The 19,725-nt window shown below is 39.9% G+C and overlaps 1 protein-coding gene across 1 annotated transcript; it reads left to right on the top strand.

Moving 5' to 3' along the window:
- Positions 1 to 17,204: 17,204 nt before the first annotated feature.
- Positions 17,205 to 18,158, top strand: OR10Z1 (olfactory receptor family 10 subfamily Z member 1). Its single transcript, XM_068991677.1, has one exon. It carries the CDS (start codon positions 17,205 to 17,207, stop codon positions 18,156 to 18,158), a length of 954 nt encoding a protein of 317 aa, XP_068847778.1.
- Positions 18,159 to 19,725: the final 1,567 nt, after the last annotated feature.

The raw sequence follows: 19,725 nt of genomic DNA, 5'->3' as shown, positions 1-19,725 counted from the left end.
AGCCAGAAGGAACAGGTTCCTGTTAAGGAGAAATGTCCTCAAGAAAGATCCATTGTTATAGAATCATTAGTACAGAGCATAGGAAAAACATACCCTTGAGCAAGATCTGTTGTTTTGTTGTGTAATCATTATCTCTGGGCTTAAAGAAAGTTTTTCTGTCCTGTCCAACTATTTGCTACCCCCTTGACTGCAACACACCAGGATTCCCTATCCATCACCTACTCATGGAGCTTGCTCAAACTCATGTCCATCAAGTTGGTGACGCCATCCAACCATCTCATCCTCTGCCATCCACTTCTTCTCCTGCCTTCAATGTTTCCCAGTATCAGGGTCTTTGCCAATGAGTCAGTTCTTCACAACAGTTCTTGACTAAAGTATTGGAGCTTCAGCTTCAGAATCAGTCCTTCCAATGAATATTCAGGACTGATTTCTTTAGGACTGTCTGATTTGATTTCCCTGCAGTCTAAGGGACTCTCAAGAGTCTTCTCAAACACCACAGTTCAAAAGCATCACTTCTTCAGCACTCAGGTTTCTTTATAGTCCAACTCCACACATGACTACTAGAAAAACCATAGTTTTGGCAAGAGGGATCTTCATCGGCAAAATACTGCCTTTGTTTTTTAATATGTTGTATAGATAGCTTTACTTCCAAGGAGCAAGTATCTTTTAATTTAATGGCTACAGTCATCATCTTCAGTGATTCTAGAGCCCAAGAAAATAACATCTATCACTGTTTCCATTGTTTCACCATCTATTTGCCATGGAGTGATGGGACCAGATGCCATGATCTTAGTTTTTTTTCTTTGTTTTTTTTTTAATATTTTTATTTTTACTTTATTTTACTTTACAATACTGTATTGGTTTTGCCATACATTGACATAAATCTGCCACAGGTGTACATGAGTTCCCAATCCTGAACACCCACTCCCACCTCCCACCTCCCACCCCATATCATCTCTCTGGATCATCCCCATGCACCAGCCCAAAGCATCCTGTATCCTGTATTGAACATAGACTGGTGATTCATTTCTTACATGATAGTATACATGGTTCAGTGCCATTCTCCCAAATCATCCCACACGCTCCCTCTCTCACAGAGTCCAAAAGTCTGTTCTCTACATCTGTGTCTCTTTTGCTGTCTTGCATGCAGGGTTATCATTACCATCTTTCTAAATTCCATATATATGTGTTAGTATACTGTATTGGTGTTTTTCTTTCTGGCTTACTTCACTCTGTATAATCGGCTCCAGTTTCATCCATCTCATTAGAACTGATTCAAATGTATTCTTTTTAATGGCTGAGTAATACTCCATTGTGTATATGTACCACAGCTTTCTTATCCATTCATCTGCTGATGCACATCTAGGTTGTTTCCATGTCCTGACTATTATAAACAGTGCTGCATTGAACATTGGGGTACATGTGTCTCTTTCAATTCTGGTTTCCTTGGTGTGTATGCCCAGCTGTGGGCTTGCTGGGTCATATGGCAGTTTAATTTGCAATTTTTTAAGGAATCTCCACACTGTTCTCCATAGTGGCTGTACTAGTTTGCATTCCCACCAACAGTGTAAGAGGGCTCCCTTTTCTCCACACCCTCTCCAGCATTTATTACTTGCAGACTTTTGGATTGCAGCCATTCTGACTAGTGTGAAATGGTACCTCACAGTGGTTTTGATTTGCATTTCTCTGATAATGAGTGATGTTGAGCATCTTTTCATGTGTTTGTTAGCCATCCATATGTCTTCTTTGGAGAAATGTCTATTTAGTTCTTTGGCCCATTTTTTGATTGGGTCATTTATTTTTCTGGGATTGAGCTGCATATGTTAGTTGTGTATTTTGGAGATTGGTTGTTTGTCAGTTGCTTCATTTGCTATTATTTTCTCCCATTCAGAAGGCTGTCTTTTCACCTTGCTTATAGCTTCCTTTGTTGTGCAGATGCTTTTAATTTTAATTAGATCCCATTTGTTTATTTTTGCTTTTATCTCCAGTATTCTGGGAGGTGGGTCATAGAGGATCCTGCTGTGATTTATGTCGGAGAGTGTTTTGCCTATGTTCTCCTCTAGGAGTTTTATAGTTTCTGGTCTTACGTTTAGATCTTTAATCCATGTTGAGTTTATTTTTCTGTGTGGTGTTAGAAAGTGATCTAGTTTCGTTCTTTTACAAGTGGTTGACCAGTTTTCTCAGCACCACTTGTTAAAGAGATTGATCTTAGTTTTTTGAATGTTGACTATTAAGGCAGCTTTTTCAGTCTCTTCTTTCACTTTCATCAAGAGGCTCTTTAGTTTCTCTTTGTTTTCTGCCATAATTGTGGTGTCATCTATGTATGTGAGTTATTGATATTTCTCCCTGCAATCTCCCGATTCCAACTTGAGTTTCACCCAGCCCAGAATTTTCACATGATGTACTCTGAATATAAGTTAAATAAGCAAGGTGACAATATACAGCCTCGATATAGTCCTTTCCCAGTTTGGAACCAGTCCATTGTTCCATGTCCAGTTCTCAATATAACATCTTGACCTGCACACAAATTATTCAGGAGGCAGTAAGGTGATCTGGTATTCCCCTCTCTTTAAGAATTTTCCACAGTTTATTGGATTCCACACAGTCAAAGGCTTTGGTGTAGTCAATAAAGTGAAAGTGGAAGATTTTCTGGAACTTTCTTGTTTTTTTCTATGATCCAGTGGATGTTGGCAATTTGATCTCTGGTTCCTCTGCCTTTTCTAAATTCAGTTTGAACATCTGGAAGTTCTCTGTTCATATACTGTTGAAGTCCCATTTGGAGAATTCTGGGCATTACTTTGCTAATGTGTGAGATGAGTGCATTTGTGCAGTCATTTGAACATTCTTTGTCATTGTTTTTCTTTGGGATTGGAATGAAATCTGAACTTTCCAGTCCTGTGGCCACTGCTGACTTTTCCAAATTTGCTGGCATATTAAGTGCAGAACTTTGACAGCATCATCTTTCAGAATTTGAAATAGCTCAACTGGAATTCCATCATCTCCCTTAGCTTTGTTCATAGTGATGCTTCTTAAGGTCCACTTGACTTCACATTCCAGCATGTCTGGCTCTAGGTGAGTGATCACACCATCATGATTATCTAGGTCATTAAAATATTTTTATATAGTTTTGTGTACTTTTGCCACCTCTTCTTAATATCTTCTGCTTCTGTTATTTCCATATTATTTCTGTCCTTTATCTTGCCCATCTTTGCATGAAATGTTCCCTTGGCATCTCTAATTTTCTTGAAGACATCTGTACTCTTTCCCATTCTATTGTTTTCTTCTGTTTCTTTGCATTGATCATTTAGGAAAGCTTTCTTATCTCTCCTTGCTATTCTTTGGAACTCTGCATTCAGGTGGGTTTATCTTTTCTTCTTTTGCCTTTCCCTTCTCTTCTTTTCTCAGGTATTTGTAAGGCCTCCTCAGACAATCATTTTGCCTTCTTGCATGTCTTTCTTGGAGATTGTCTTGATCACTGCTTTCTATACAATGTCACAAAACTGCATAGTTTTACAGGCACTCTGTCTATCAGATCTAATGCCTGGAATCTCTTTGTCACTTCCACCCTAAAATCATAAGAGATTTGATTTAAGTCATACCCAAATGGTCTAGTGGTTTTCCTACTTTCTTCAATTTAAGTCTGAATTTTGCAATAAGGACTTCATGATCTGAGCCATAGTCAGCTCCTGATCTTGTTTTTGCTAACTGTATAGAGCTTCTCCATTTTCAGCTGCAAAGAATATAATCAATCTGATTTCAGTATTGACCATCTGGTGATGTCCATGTGTATAGAATTATCTCTTGTGTTGTTGGATGAGGTGTTTACTATGACAAGTGCAGTCTCTTCGCAAAGCTTTGTTAGCCTTTGACCTGCTTCTTTTTGTACTCCAAGGACAAGCTTGCTTGTTACTCCAGGTGTTTCTTGACTTCCTACCTTTGCATTCCTGTCCCCTATTATGAAAAGGACATCTTTTTTTTGTGTTTTTTCTAGATGTTTTTTTAGGTCATCATGGTACTGTTCAACCTCAGCTTCTTCAGCAATACTGGTTAGGGGATAGACTTGGATTACCATGATATTGAATGATTGCCTTGGAAATGAACAGAGAGCATTCTGTCATTTTTGAGATGGCACCCAAGGTACTGCATTTCAGACTCTTTTGTTGACTATGAGGACCATTCCATTTCCTCTAGGGAGTCTTGCCCACAGTAGTAGATATAATGATCAGACTTTACCTACATCACCAGTCACATTTTAATAACAAGTCATGTGCATTTTTGTGCCTCTAAGTGATCTGTATTTGCTTTGAAATCTTCTGTCACTTTGGTTGAGTTAATAAGTATTCATAGTGACCTAAGATCCTATTTGACCAAGTGCTTTGAAATTTTCTGATGTTTTTGACATACTTCTCAAATATAACATTTTAATTAAAATTCTTTTGACCTACAACTGTTACTGAAATCACAAGTTCGTGTGCCTGACTGTACATAATGAGGCCCATCAATACTAAACATTAGAGTTTGGAAGAGAGAAAGCTTTTTTACAGATCCATGCACAGAGATGGGTGGTTCATGCCCTAAGAACCCCAAAATTACTAAAATTTTTCAGCAAGACCCTTTCAAAGCAAAAGGAGAGGGATTGGCATGGTTAATTGCTGCAGAATTTTTGGTGTTAGATCCTTTGTTATTAAGGTCTAGTCATGGTCAGGTAATTATGTCCCTGTAAATCTCTACCAGATGAATGTTATTCTCTGTCCTGATAAGAAATGGCAAAGTCCCAAGGCACAACTTCCACCCTCCAAGTTGTCAGTCCTGGCTAAAAGGAGGCAGCTCTCAGTTGACAGCTCCTTCAGGGCCAGTTTCCCATATCCCCGCTGTCATCCCTGAGAGAGCCAGGCATCCAACCCAAATGGTGTTCAGTCTCCTCAGGTCACCCAGATGGGGAAACCAAGTCTCACAGACTGTGGCCCAGAAAGACAGCCACTGCTAGGGGTAACAGAGATAGGAATGGCGGGAGCTTCACTGTTCCTCAAGGTCTGGGCCACAGCTAGTGGAGGCCTTTAGTGAGGGCTCTGCAGCCCAGCAGGACATAGTCCCCCATCTCTTCCCTGGGCCCTCCAGCTCACCTACTGGCACAAGCTTGGGTAAGCTGGAGGACCTCCAGGAGGAGGCCTGAATCTGCCTCTTACCTCACTCTCCACCTGATGACTACTACACCACTGATCCTTGATTGAATCCCTGCCCCAATGGTCCCTCATTGACAGTTACCAGTAGGCAGGGCCCGCTGTGGTGCTGACCAATAGCTGAGCAGGACAATTAACTCAATGCTCATTGACGGTTGTTTGGTTGTGGGTAGGGCTGACTGAGGCACAATGGCTGAGAAAGACCTGTTGCCTAGTAACAGGGTGCAGAATAATGAGGCACAACAATGGCTACTTGCTAAGGGCTGTACTCATCAGTGCTCATCCTGATCTGTTACACAACCAACTTTGTAATGTTTCAGAGGACCCTTAAGGGATCTCAGAGAAAAATAGTAAGCTAAGGATTGTTTAGCATGTTGAATTACACACGAAGCATTGTCAGGGCATAATAAGCTTTCTCAGTTATACTATGGATGAGTTTTGTTAGTATAGACATTGTTGAAATTATATAGTCTCTGAAATTTAGATATGTCCTAGTTTAATGTTATAAGTCATAATTCTAGTTGTTATCTTAAATGTATGTTAGAGCGACTTAGTTAAGCTTCTTTCTCAAACATTTTAATCACATCTTTAACCTTGACCTTTAAGTCTTTTGTCAATTATAGACAGTTATTGTACTCTGATACTTTGTCAAAAGTGCTTCATCCTTATGAAAATTCATACGAGAGACTTTTAAAACATTCAAGTCTATGATAAATTTCACATCACAGTGCTGAACTGGGTAAGAAATGTAAAAGTCTAATGGAAACTCTGATTTCATAAAACTGTTAGCAAAAAGGGTTCAGTTCAGTTCAATTCAGTTCAGTCACTCAGTCGTGTCCAACTCTTTGTGATCCTATGAATCGCACCACAGCAGGCCTCCCTGTCCATCACCAACTCCCGGAGTTCACTCAGACTCGCGTCCATCAAGTCAGTGATGCCATCCAGCCATCTCATCCTCGGTCGTTCCCTTCTCCTCTTGCCCCAATCTCTCCCAGCATCAGAGTCTTTTCCAATTAGTCAACTCTTCACATGAGGTGACCAGAGTACTGGAGTTTCAGCTTTAGCATCATTCCTTCCAAAGAACACCCAGGGCTGATCTCCATCAGAATGGATTGGTTGGATCTCCTTGCAGTCCAAGGGACTCGCAAGAGTCTTCTCCGACACCACAGTTCAAAAGCATCAATTCTTCGGCACTCAGCCTTCTTCACAGTCCAAATCTCACATCCATACCTGATCACAGGGAAAACCATAGCCTTGACTAGATGGACCTTAGTCGACAAAGTAATGTCTCTGCTTTTGAATATGCTATCTAGGTTGGTCATAACTTTTCTTCCGAAGAGTAAGCGTCTTTTAATTTCATGGCTGCAATCACCATCTGCAGTGATTTTGGAGCCCCAAAAAATAAAGTCTGGCACTGTTTCCACTGTTCCCCCATCTATTTCCCATGAAGTGATGGGACCAGATGCCATGATCTTCGTTTTCTGAATGTTGAGCTTTAAACCAACTTTTTCACTCTCCTCTTTCACTTTCATCAAGAGGCTTTTTAGTTCCTCTTCACTTTCTGCCATAAGGGTGGTGTCATCCACATATCTGAGGATATTGATATTTCTCCTGGCAATCTTGATTCCACCTTGTGCTTCTTCCAGTCCAGCGTTTCTCATGATGTACTCTGCATAGACGTTAAATAAGCAGGGTGACAGTATACAGCCTTGATGTACTCCTTTTCCTATTTGAAACCAGTCTGTTGTTTCATGTCTAGTTCTGACTATTGCTTCCTGACCTGCATACAGATTTCTCAAGAGGCAGGTCATGTGGTCTGGTATTCCCATCTCTTTCAGAAATTCCAGTTTATTGTGATCCATACAGTCAAAGGCTTTGGCATAGTCAATAAAGCAGAAATAGATGTTTTTCTGGAACTCTCTTGCTTTTTCCATGATCCAGAGGATGTTGGCAATTTGATCTCTGGTTCCTCTGCCTTTTTTAAAACCAGCTTGAACATCAGGAAGTTCACAGTTCATGTATTGCTGAAGCCTGGTAAGAAATGTAAAAGTCTAATGGAAACTCTGATTTCATAAAACTGTTAGCAAAAAGGGTTAGTTACACGAAACTGGGTACACTGATGAATGTGATTTTAATTTTTTGGTTTTGTCTTAAGTATTACTGGTTTTTAATCTATGTTTTCCAGATATAGGGTGACTTTTCCTCTTAAGCTAATTATGATGTATAGCAACTTAGTAGATAATGCTTTTGTAAGTAAACTTGAAACATTTATCTTCTTGCTGTATCTGATCTCTGCAGAAATTGAAAACTCATAGGTTCCCAACAGTCTTATCAAATAAATAAAGAAGGTCACTACCAGACTGGTGATATTTTGGAGACTTCAAAAGGAGAAATTTATCTAAATCTGTAAGGCAAAATCTGTGACAAGCCCTTGGTTTCTATTTCTTGGCCCTGAGAGGCCTTTTAAAAGTTCAATCTGGGATTCTTTATGAAAAATTCTAACACAGCCAATTTACACGAACCTATATGATCAATATAAGTAACCAGGCCAACCTTATTGAAATCAGACTTAATTTTCAAACAAATTAACCTTAATTTAGTTATATTTGGTAAAAATGAGGATGATTTTAGACAGAAAAGATAATATTTCAATTTATATATAATTCTGATTCTGTTAATGGAAGTGTGTATTAACTAAAGTCCAAGACAGCCCCTTGTTTTCATGCTACATAATTGCAAAGTTTAATTGAATTGTTAAAAGGATATTCTAAAGTTTCTGAAGAATATAGTACCTTATGTTAGCATGAAACAGTTACAAACCCAGACCTTTGCTCCTAAATCCATAGAAATGGAATAATATCTGACAGTCCACCCCAACACAAAAATAGTCAAATTTCTGAAAACTAAAGCTAAGGGGGCGGGGGGGACTCAAAACCACTGAGAAAAAGAAATGACAACCTACTTAGAGAGAAATATAATTTGAAGAAAGAAGACTTTTCATTGGAAACAGAAGAAGGAATGTTGCAGAGAAATGAGCATCTTTGCTAGCTAATGGGTAGCATGCATTTTTAAAATTCCCTAAAGTTCTAAATGGAAAAAATAAAATAAATTTCCCAGAATAATCATCTTCAGCTTAATATTACATAACTGGCCAAAAAGCAGCTGCAAATGATCTAACACTAATTATTTCATTTCAAGCTTTTACTTTTTAAGTTTTTAATTTACCTTTTATTGAAATAATGAAGAAACATTGATTTATAACATGTAAATTTCATGTGCACAGCATTATATGCTCACTTCAATATACACTATAGCATGGTAGCCATTAAAATTTTAGTTCCTGTCTATTGTTACATAACTGGACCGTTTACCCATTTCTCCCTCCTCCCAGTTGCTTCCCTTCTAATAACCACTGCCCTGTTCTGCATATCTATGTGTTTATTTTTGTTTGAGTTGGTTTTGTTCAAAGATTTGTTTGCTTGTTTGCTTTATATTCCACATTGCAAACTTATAAAATGAGAAGGAATACCAACTCACAATTAAGGCACAACTGAGGATATAATATAATGGGAAATATCAAGCCACCTATGCGAACAGCTAACTCATTTGAAAAGACCCTGATTCTGGGAAAGATTGAGGGCAGGAGGAGAAGTGAACAATAGAGAATGAGATGGTTGGATGGCATCACTGACTCAGTGGACATGGGTTTTGGTGAACTCCGGCAGCTGGTGATGGACAGGGAAGCCTGGCGTGCTGCGGTTCATGGAGTCGCAAAGAATCAGACATCACTGAGCGAATGAACTGAACGGAACTGAACTGACAGATATGCAAATGATACCACTGTACTGGCAGAAAGTGAAGAGGAACTAAAGAGTCTCTTCATGAGGGTGAAAGAGGAGAGTGAAAAAGCTGGCTTAAACTCAGCATTCAAAAAACTAAAATCGTGGCATCTGGTACCATCACTTCATGGCAAATAGACAGGGAAAAGTAGAAATAGGGATGGATTTATTTTCTGGGGCTCCGAAATCACTGCAGACAGTGACTATAGCCACAAGATTAAAAGACACTTGTTCCTAGGAAGAAAAGTTATGACAAACCTAGACAATGTATTAAAAAGTAGAGACATCATTTTGCTAACAGAGATCTATATAGCCAAAATTATGTTTTTTTCAGTGGTCATATACATATATAAGAGTTGAATAATGAAGAGGGCTGAGCGCTGAAGAACTGATATTTTCAAATTGTGGTGCTGGAGAAGACTCTTGAGAGTCCCTTGGACTATAAAGAGATCAAACCAATCAATCCTAAAGGAAATCAACCCTTAATATTCATTAGTAGGATGGATGCTGACCAAGAACTTCAGATATTCAAGTTGGATTTAGAAAAGGATTGAATTTTTTAGAAAAGGTTGGATTTAGGAAACAAGAAATCAAATTGCCAACATTCATTGGATCATAGAAAAAGCAAGAGAATTCCAGAAAAAAAAAAAAAATCTACTCCTAGTTTACTGACTAAGAGAAAGCCTTTGACTGTGTGCATCACAACAAACTGTGGAAGATTCTTGAAGAGATGGGAATACCAGACCACCCCACTTGCCTCCTGAGAAATCTGTATGCAGATCAAGAAGCGACAGTTAGGACCGGGCATGGAACAACAGACTGGTTCAAAATGATAAAGGAGTATGTCAAGGCTGTATATTGTCACCTTGCATATGTAACTTATATGCAGAGTACACAGTGTGAAATGCCAGACTGGATGAAGCTCAAGCTGAATAAGAGTGCAGGGAGAAATATCAGTAACCTCAGGTATGCAGATGACACCACCCTTATGGCAAAAAGTGAAGAGAAACTAAAGAGCCTCTTGAAAAAAGTGAAAGAGGAGAGTGAAAAACCTGACTTACAACTCAACATTCAAAAAACCATGATCATGGCATCTGGTCCTGTCGCTTCATGACTGATCAATGGAAAAACAATGGAAACAGTAACAGACTTTATTTTCTTGGGCTTCCAAATCACTACAGATGGTGACTGCAGCCATGAAATTCAAAGAATGTCTGGATGTTGTAAAGACCTCACCAGACCCACTCCCATAATTTACATTTTAAGATAACAGAATTAGCCAGAAATTTTAATCCAGAGACTGTCCTCAGACAGAATACATTGTTGTTATATAATCTTTGTAAAGAGCAGGTCTACTCCCATAATTTACAGAATTAGCCAGAAGGTTTAATCCAGAGACTGACCTCAGGCAGAATGCATTGTTGTTATATAATCCAAAGGAATGTAGAGAAGGAAAAAGTTTGTCCTTTCTTCCTCCTTGAGAATTCCAGACCCCTCTCTCCTTGGGGACCCCTAGACTTCTTATCAACCTGCCTAGGAAATGACTCTCTCAAGATGTACAACATGATGATTTGCTGTATGTACACATTGTGAAATAATCATTAAAATCAAACTTATTAACATATCCATCATTTCATGAAATTACAATTTTTTGATGCATGTGGTGAGAAAACTTATGATATACCCTGCTAACAAATTTCATACATACAGTTCAGTATTTTCACCTATGGTCACCATTCTATACATTAGATCTCCAGAAGTGATTCATCTTGTATAATTGAAACACCTTTGACCAAACATCTCCCCATTTCTCCCTCCCCACAGTGCCTGGTAACCACCATGCTATTCTGCTTCTATGAATTTGATTATTTTTGATTCCATATATAAATGACATCATATTTTTTTCTGTGACTTAAAAGTCATAATAGCTACAATGAAAAAATTCATGAAATAGGCTCCAAGAGCATTGATGAAGAATGCTCTTGGAATTGATGAAGAAAAGATAAGTTAGTTGGAAGGTAAATCAACAGAAGTAACTCGATCTGAAGAGGAAAATAGTAGAGATGAATAATTTCTTTGAAATTTTTGACACACTATCAATTGACCCAACATATGTGTAATTGGAATAATATAAATAAAAAGATAAAAAGAAAGAATGTATTTAAATAAATGATAGCTAGAAACTTCTCAAATTTGGTAGAAGACAATGACTTACAATCTCCAAATGTTCAACAAACCATAAGTAAGAAAAGCACGAAAAGCACACAGAAGCATATTGTAATTATTTATAGCTGAAGGTAAAGAGAAAATATTGAAACAAAGAAATTTGACATATTACATAGAGCAAAATATGCATTATTTGCAGCATTTTCATCAGAAACTAGGGAAGACAGATACACTAAATGCCATGGGAAATGAAAAAAAAAAACTATTGATCAAGAATTATTTATCCAGTAAAGCAATTTTTGACAAATAAAGACAAAAAAAAAAAAAAAAAAGACGTAAAGACCTGCTTTTTCAGGGAAAAGCAGAGACAATTTGTTGCTGGCAAAGATGCAGTATAAGAGTCCTTCAGGCTGAAGAAAAATGAAACTCATCATAACTTGGATATACAGAAAAGAATGGAGTAATGAAAATGGTAAGTGTATGGTTAAATATAAAGGATGATATACATTAATATAATTTTCCTTTTAATTTGCTTAACAAGGCATATGCATGTTTGAAAACTATAGCAATGGATTAATGGAATTAAGTAAATGGAACTCTGTGTGTGTGTGTGTGTGTGTGTATGTTAGTAATTCAGTCATGTCCAACTCTTACGACCCCATAGACAATATCCTGTCTATCTCCTCTCTCCATGGAATTCTTCAGGAAAGAACACTGGAGTGGATGGACATTCCTTTCTCCAGAGGATCTTCCTGACTGAAGGATTGAACCCAGGCCTCCCGAATTACAGGCAAATTCTTTAACTTCTGAGCCACCAGGGAAGCCCAAATGGAATTGTGCCATTGCAAATTTACTATATTTTTTCTTGAAGTAATTTGTTATTAAGCTTAAATAGATTAAGTTATAAATGCAGGCTATAATCTCTAGACTAACAAATAAAAATAGTAAGGAACACTGCTATAAAGTCAATAGTTATACTAATGCCATCCTAGTTTTCACATTTCATCTTTTAGATCCTCCTCCAAGGAGCAGTGGCTGCATGGGCGCAGGGGGGCCTAGAGGAGCTATTCCAGGTTCAAGGTTAAGGAGGGGTGACAGTGAGGAGATACCCATCATCCAATGTAAGGAGCAGTGGCTGCACTTTGCTGGAGCAGCCATGAAGAGAATACCCCACGTCCAAGGTAAGAGAAACCCAAGTAAGACGGTAGGTGTTGCAAGAGAGCATCAGAGGGCAGACAAACTGAAACCATAATCAAAGAAAACTAGGCAATCTAATCACACTAGGACCACAGCCGTGTCTAACTCAATGAAACTAAGCCATGCCCATGGGGCCACCCAAAATGGGCGGGTCATGGTGGAGAGATCTGACAGAATGTGGTCCACTGGAGAAGGGAATGGCAAACCACTTCAGTATTCTTGCCTTGAGAATGCCATGAACAGTATGAAAAGGAAAAATGATAGGGTCCTGAAAGAGGAACTCCCCAGGTCAGTAGGTGCCCAATATGCTACTGGCGATCAGTGGAGAAATAACTCCAGAAAGAATGAAGGGATGGAGCCAAAGCAAAAACAATAACCAGTTGTGGATGTGACTAGTGATAGAAGTGAGGTCTGATGCTGTAAAGAGCAATATTGCATAGGAACCTGGAATGTCAGGACCATGAATCAAGGCAAATTGGAAGTGGTCAAACAGGAGATGGCAAGAGTGAATGTTGACATTCTAGGAATCAGAGAACTAAAATGGACTGGAATGAGGGAATTTAACTCAGATGACCATTATACCTATTACTGCGGGCAGGAATCCCTCAGAAGAAATGGAGTAGCCATCATGGTCAACAAAAGAGTCTGAAATGCAGTACTTGGATGCAATCTCAAAAACGACAGAATGATCTCTGTTCGTCTCCAAGGCAAACCATTCAATATCACAGGAATCCAAGCCTATGCCCCAACCAGTAATGCTGAAGAAGTTTAACTTGAATGGTTCTATGAAGACCTACAAGACCTTCTAGAACTAACACTCCAAAAAGATATCCTTTTCATTATAGGGGACTGGAATGCAAAAGTAGGAAGTCAAGAAACACCTGGAGTAACAGGCAAATTTGGCCTTGGAATGCAGAATGAAGCAGGGTAAAGACTAATAGAGTTTTGCCAAGAAAATGCACTGGTCATAGCAAACACCCTCTTCCAACAACACAAGAGAAGACTCTACATATGGACATCACCAGATAGTCAACACCAAAATCAGATGGATTATATTTTTGTAGCCAAAGATGGAAAAGCTCTATACATTCAACAAAAACAAGACCAGGAGCTGACTGTGGCTCAGATCACGAAATCCTTATTACCAAATTCAGACTCAAATTGAAGAAAACAGGGAAAACCACTAGACCATTCATGTATGACCTAAATCAAATCCCTTATGATTATACAGTGGAAGTGAGAAATAGATTTAAGGGCCTAGATCTGATAGATGGAGCGCCTGAGGAACTATGGAATGAGGTTCATGACATTGTACAGGAGACAGGGATCAAGTCCATCCCCATGGAAAAGAAATGCAAAAAAGCAAAACAGCTGTCTGGGGAGGCCTTACAAATAGCTGTGAAAGGAAGAAAAGCAAAAAGCAAAGGAAAAAAGGAAAGATATAAGCATCTGAATGCAGAGTTCCAAAGAATAGCAAGGAGAGATAAGAAAGCCTTCTTTAGTGATTAATGCAATGAAATAGAGGCAAACAACAGAATGGGGAAGACTAGAGATCTCTTCAAGAAAATTAGAGATACCAAGGGAACATTTCATGCAAAGATGGGCTTGATAAAGGACAGAAATGGTATGGACCTAACAGAAGCAGAAGATATTAAGAAGAGGTGGCAAGAATACACAGAAGAACTGTTCAAAAAAGATCTTCACGACCCGGATAATCACAATGGTGTGATCACTCACCTAGAGCCAGACATCCTGGAATGTGAAGTCAAGTGGGCGTCAGAAAGCATCACTATGAACAAAGCTTGTGGAGGTGATGGAATTCCAGTTGAGCTAATTCAAATCCTGGAAGATGATGCCGTGAAAGTGCTGCACTCAATATACCAGCAAGTTTGGAAAACTCTGCAGTGGCCACAGGACTGGAAAAGGTCAGTTTTCATTCCAATCCCAAAGAAAGGCAATGCCAAAGAATGCTCAAACTACCAAACAATTGCACTCATCCCACATGCTAATAAAGTAATGCTCAGAATTCTCCAAGCCAGGCTTGAGCAATAGGTGAACGATGAAATTCCAGTTGTTCAAGCTGGTTTTAGAAAAGGCAGAGAAACTAGAGATCAAATTGCCTACATCCGCTGAATCATGGAAAAGGCAAGAGAGTTCCAGAAAAACATCTATTTCGGCTTTATTGACTATGCCAAAGACTTTGACTGTGTGGATCACAATAAACTATGGAAAATTCTGCGAGACATGGGAATACCATACCACCTGACCTGCCTCTTGAGAAATCTGTATGCAGGTCAGGAAGGAAAGGTTAGAACAGGACATGGAACAACAGGCTGGTTCCAAATAGGAAAAGGAGTATGTCAAGGCTGTATACTGTCACCCTGCTTATTTAACTTCTATGCAGAGTACATCATGAGAAATGCTGGGCTGGAAGAAGCACAAGCTGGAATCAAGCTTGCCAGGAGAAATTTCAATAACCTCAGATATGCTGATGGCACCACCCTTATGGCAGAAAGTGAAGAGGAACTAAAAAGTCTCTTGATGAAAGTGAAAGTGGAGAGTGAAAAAGTTGGCTTAAAGCTCAACATTCAGAAAATGAAGATCATGGCATCTGGTCCCATCACTTCATGGGAAATAAATGGGGAAACAGTGGAAACAGTGTCAGACTTTATTTTTTGGGGGGCTCCAAAATCACTGCAGATGGTGATTGCAGCCATGAAATTAAAAGACACTTCTTCTTTGGAGGAAATTTATGACCCAGCTACATAGCATATTGAAAAGCAGAGACATTACTTTGCCAACAAAGTCCATCTAGTCAAGGCTATGGTTTTTCGAGTGGTCATATATGGATGTGAGATTTGGACTGTGAAGAAAGCTGAGTGCCGAAGAATTGATGCTTGTGAACTGTGATGTTGGAGAAGACTCTTGATAGTCCCTTGGACTGCAAGGAGGTCCAACCAGTCCATTCTGATGGAGATCAGCCCTGGGTGTTCTTTGGAAGGAATGATGTGAAAGCTTAAACTCCAATACTTTGGTCACCTCTTGCGAAGAGTTGATTCATTGGAAAAGACTCTGATGCAGGGAGGGATGGGGAACAGGAGGAGGAGGGGATGATAGAGGATGAGATGGCTGGATGGCATTACTGACTCAATGGACGTGAGTTTGAGTGAACTCCGAGGTTGGTGATGGACAGGGAGGCCTGGTGTGCTGCGATTCATGGATCGCAGAGTTAGACAGGACTGAGCGAGTGAATTGAACTGTTTTTTCATGTCCAGTCCTTACTGTTGCTTCTTGACCTGTATACAGGTTTCGGAAGAAGCAGGTCAGGTGGTCTGGTATTCCCATCTCTTTCAGAATTTTTATGTGACCTCAAAATTTAAAAAACATCATAAATGGTCATCTAAAACTTTTAAGACAACAGTAATGGAAGGTGAATACCTGTTTTCTTTCTATATTCCTTATAGTGTGAATTTAATAGCATATTAAGTTCTGTAATTTTGGGCTGGTCACTTAAACTCTTATCAGGCTCACTTTCTTCTTCAATTAAATGCAACTGTTGCCATTTCTTTCTAAGTCCTTCTAAGTTTTAAAATAGATTTAACCTATTGTATTAACATGTTGTTTAACATGTTGTATCCCTTTGTTCACATTTCCTTTTTCTGCTTTTCCCAGAAGAATATTTCTAGTTAATGACAAGCACAAATTGCTTGCTAAAACAGCACCCACTGGTACTGTGGAATCTTCAGAGAGAGAAGCTGTTTTCATGGAAACAGATTCACTCCTGGGAACAGGGGTTTGGAAGGTTCCCTGATATCACTTGGGAACATCACTCTGGCTCAGAATAGGAGTTTCTAAGCTGGATCTCAGGTCCTTTCTCCTACAGACAGGTCTACTGGGGGCCAGATTAGTGCATGGCTGCTTAAAGGCAGGAGTTGCCCTCACTGTCAGCTGCTTCAGGTGAGTAGGGAATTCTCCCTTGTCTAATCTCTTTGAGACAGTGGAGCCTGACAGCTGATCGCTGGGCTGAAAGATGTGCAACTTCCCCTGATTTATCGTTCAATGCTTTGCATAGACTCACATGAACAAGGGCTTGCAGGAGGGGTGTTACAGATATAAGATTATTGTTGAGCAAACTGTTTCTTATTTTGAATCATATGACTGGGTGTGCCACAGTGACTGAGAAGAGTCATCATTGTTTGGGGGAAATAATATTTGATTAGAACACAAGGCACTTTTTCTCTAGTCTTGGCTTATTATAACTTCAAGGAAGTCACTCCATCCTTTTGGCTCTGTCACAGTCTCTAAAATAATGTCCATCAAGCTACCAAACTTCAAGTTCTAACAGGCAACGTGATGCATCCACATGTGTATTATGTGGTATTGTGTGTATAATGTTGGTATCAATATATGTGTGGTGTGCATATCTACATATATATGTGCTTCCTGAATATATGTTAAGTTACAATGTGTGTTCATTTCCAATGTGTGTGCATGTTTGATATTAATGGTAAATGTGCAGTGTATAGTTTTGAACATCTAAAATGTGCACAATTATGTGTGAGTGTTTTGCATGTGATATGCATGTATATAAATGTATGCACATATGTAGTCACATATGTGTGTGTATATTGTGTATCTTTGTATTCACATATGCACATCTATGTATGTGAGAATGGATTCACAAAGTATCTTTCTGAAATTTATTACTGTCTAAATCTTTTTAGTTACAACAGGTACAAAAAAAAATCAGAATCCACCTCCTCTTGGCTTTAGAAGAAACTAGACATCTACTGGCAAAGTGGAAGGAATCAAGTCTATCAGGATGTCACTCAGAATGGAGCAGACCAATACAACATTCCAGAGGGGCTTTGTCCTCCTAGCCTTCTCCAGCTTTGGGGAGTTGCAACTCTTGCTCTTTGTATTGTTTCTCTCCTTGTATCTTGTCACCTTGACCAGCAATGTCTTCATTATTGCAGTCATCAGGCTGGACAGCCATCTGCACACCCCCATGTACCTCTTCCTTTCCTTCTTAGCTTTCTCTGAGACCTGCTATACTTTGGGCATCATCCCTAGAATGCTTTCTGGCCTTGTCAGGGGTGGACAGGGCATCTCCTTTGTGGGCTGTGCTGTCCAAATGTTCTTCTCTGCTTCATGGGCCTGTAGCAACTGCTTTCTTCTGGCTGCCATGGGCTTTGACAGATATGTGGCCATCTGTGCCCCACTACACTATGCCAACCGCATGAATCTTACTCTCTGTGCCCAGCTTGTTGGCACCTCATTTCTGAGTGGATACCTCTTTGGTCTGGGAATGACACTGGCCATTTTTCACCTCCCATTCTGCAGCTCCCATGAGATCCAGCACTTTTTTTGTGACACCCCGCCAGTGCTAAGCCTGGCCTGTGGAGATACAGGCCTGAGTGAGCTGGGAATCCTGATCCTCAGCCTGCTGGTTCTCCTGCTCTCCTTCTGCCTCATCTCTACCTCTTACACCTACATCCTGGCAGCGATCCTGAGGATCTCCTCCACCGAGGGGCGGAAGAAGGCCTTCTCCACCTGTGCCTCGCACCTCACAGTGGTCATTGTTCACTACGGCTGTGCCTCCTTCATGTACTTGAGACCCAAAGCCAGTTACTCTCTTGAGCGGGATCAGCTTATTGCTGTCACCTATACTGTGGTGACTCCTCTCCTCAATCCCATCATTTATAGCCTAAGAAATAGGGCTGTGCAGACAGCCCTGAGGAATGCTTTCCAAGGGGGATTACTGGGTAAAGGATGAAGGCTACCCGATGGGACAGTCTCCTTTGTGTAGGCTAGACAAACACTAGAAACTGAGGCCAGTGAGCCAGATGTTAGTCTTAAGCCAAACCTACCTATCCCAATTCCCTGAGAGAGCCCCATCCTGTCTCTTATAGGTTCCCCAGGGCTGCTGGGGAAATGCCTAGGCAGGTCTTCCTGCTCTGGTTAATGTACTTAATCCACAATGAGCTGAGAGTCTGAATTTTCATTTCCAGCCTCCCATATGTCAGCAGTAGTTTCTGAAACTCAGTTCATTAAGAATTTTCTAACTGAGCTAAATAAGATGAAGGGAGTTTCAAGCATCCAAGTTCAAAGCAACTGGGGTCCTTCCAGGGATACTATAGAGATTTCTAAAATAATTATATAATTAGACTACCCCACCAATAATGTTCTTCCAAAATCTGAAACTCAGTGACTATCAGGTTAGCAAATCAGTTTGAATGCTTTGCTAAATGAAAAGGTCAGTTTTTTTGTGTGTGTCTCCCAGTAGATGTCTTTAATCTTTTTATGTAGTTGCTGTTGTTGTTGTTTTTAATCTCTGGCTCATTATTTCTTTGCCCTCCTCTATTTAACTAGCTCTCCTAGTTGGTTGGATTCTATCTACTTCCTATTTTCCTTGATAATTGCTATTCTTCTCTAAATGACCTCCTAATCTTGGGTATATGGGCCTCTTCATTTGGGTCACTACTTAGCATGGATACTATCTTTTAAAATCTGTTCTGGAGCTCTCTATCCTGTTTGTTTTACTTTCCACCCTCAATATGCATGGTACCAGACATTTCTAGGGATAAGTAAGTGAAAGTCACTCAGTCATGTCCAACTCTTTGCAACCCCATAGATTGTAGCCTGCCAGGCTCCTCTGTCCATGGAACTCTTCAGTCAAGAATACAGGGGGTAGCTGTTCCCTTTTCCAGGGGATCTTCCCAATCCGAGGATTAAACCCAAGTCTCCTGCATCACAAGATGATTCTGTAAAGGTGGAATGAATTCACACAGTTTTCAGGTAGCCGTTCAAATACAGGCTCTGCCACTTACAGTGTGCCCTGGGTAAGTTACTTAATCTTTCTCAGTTTCAAAATCCTCACCTGTCAAGCAGTTTTATTAATAACTTCATAGTTTTGCATTGCTGACTGCTGCTACTACTGCTGCTAAGTCTCTTCAGTCGTGTCCGACTCTGTGCGACCCCATAGAAGGCAGCCCACCAGGCTCCCCTGTGCCTGGGATTCTCCAGGCAAGAACCCTGGAGTGGGTTGCCATGTCCTTCTCCAATGCATGAGAGTGAAGAGTGAAAGTGAAGTCGCTCAGTAGTGCCTGACACTTAGCGACCCCATCCATGGACTGCAGCCTACCAGGCTCCTCCACCCATGGGATTTTCCAGGCAAGAGTACTGGAGTGGGTTACCACTAGAGTCATGAATATGAATTATTTAGTACAATACTGGATCATATTAATAATCATCTTCTAACAAATGTTAGCTGCTATAATTAATAATGTGCTAAGCAAATTGATACTGGCTTTTAATTTAGGGAGAGGTTATTCTCGATGGAA

This window comes from Capricornis sumatraensis, chromosome 2 (genome assembly GCF_032405125.1).
Source record: "Capricornis sumatraensis isolate serow.1 chromosome 2, serow.2, whole genome shotgun sequence".
In the NCBI taxonomy this organism is placed as follows: Eukaryota; Metazoa; Chordata; class Mammalia; order Artiodactyla; family Bovidae; genus Capricornis; species Capricornis sumatraensis.
Note: the sequence above shows the minus strand (reverse complement) of the source record. Positions and strands in the feature narration are given on the sequence as shown.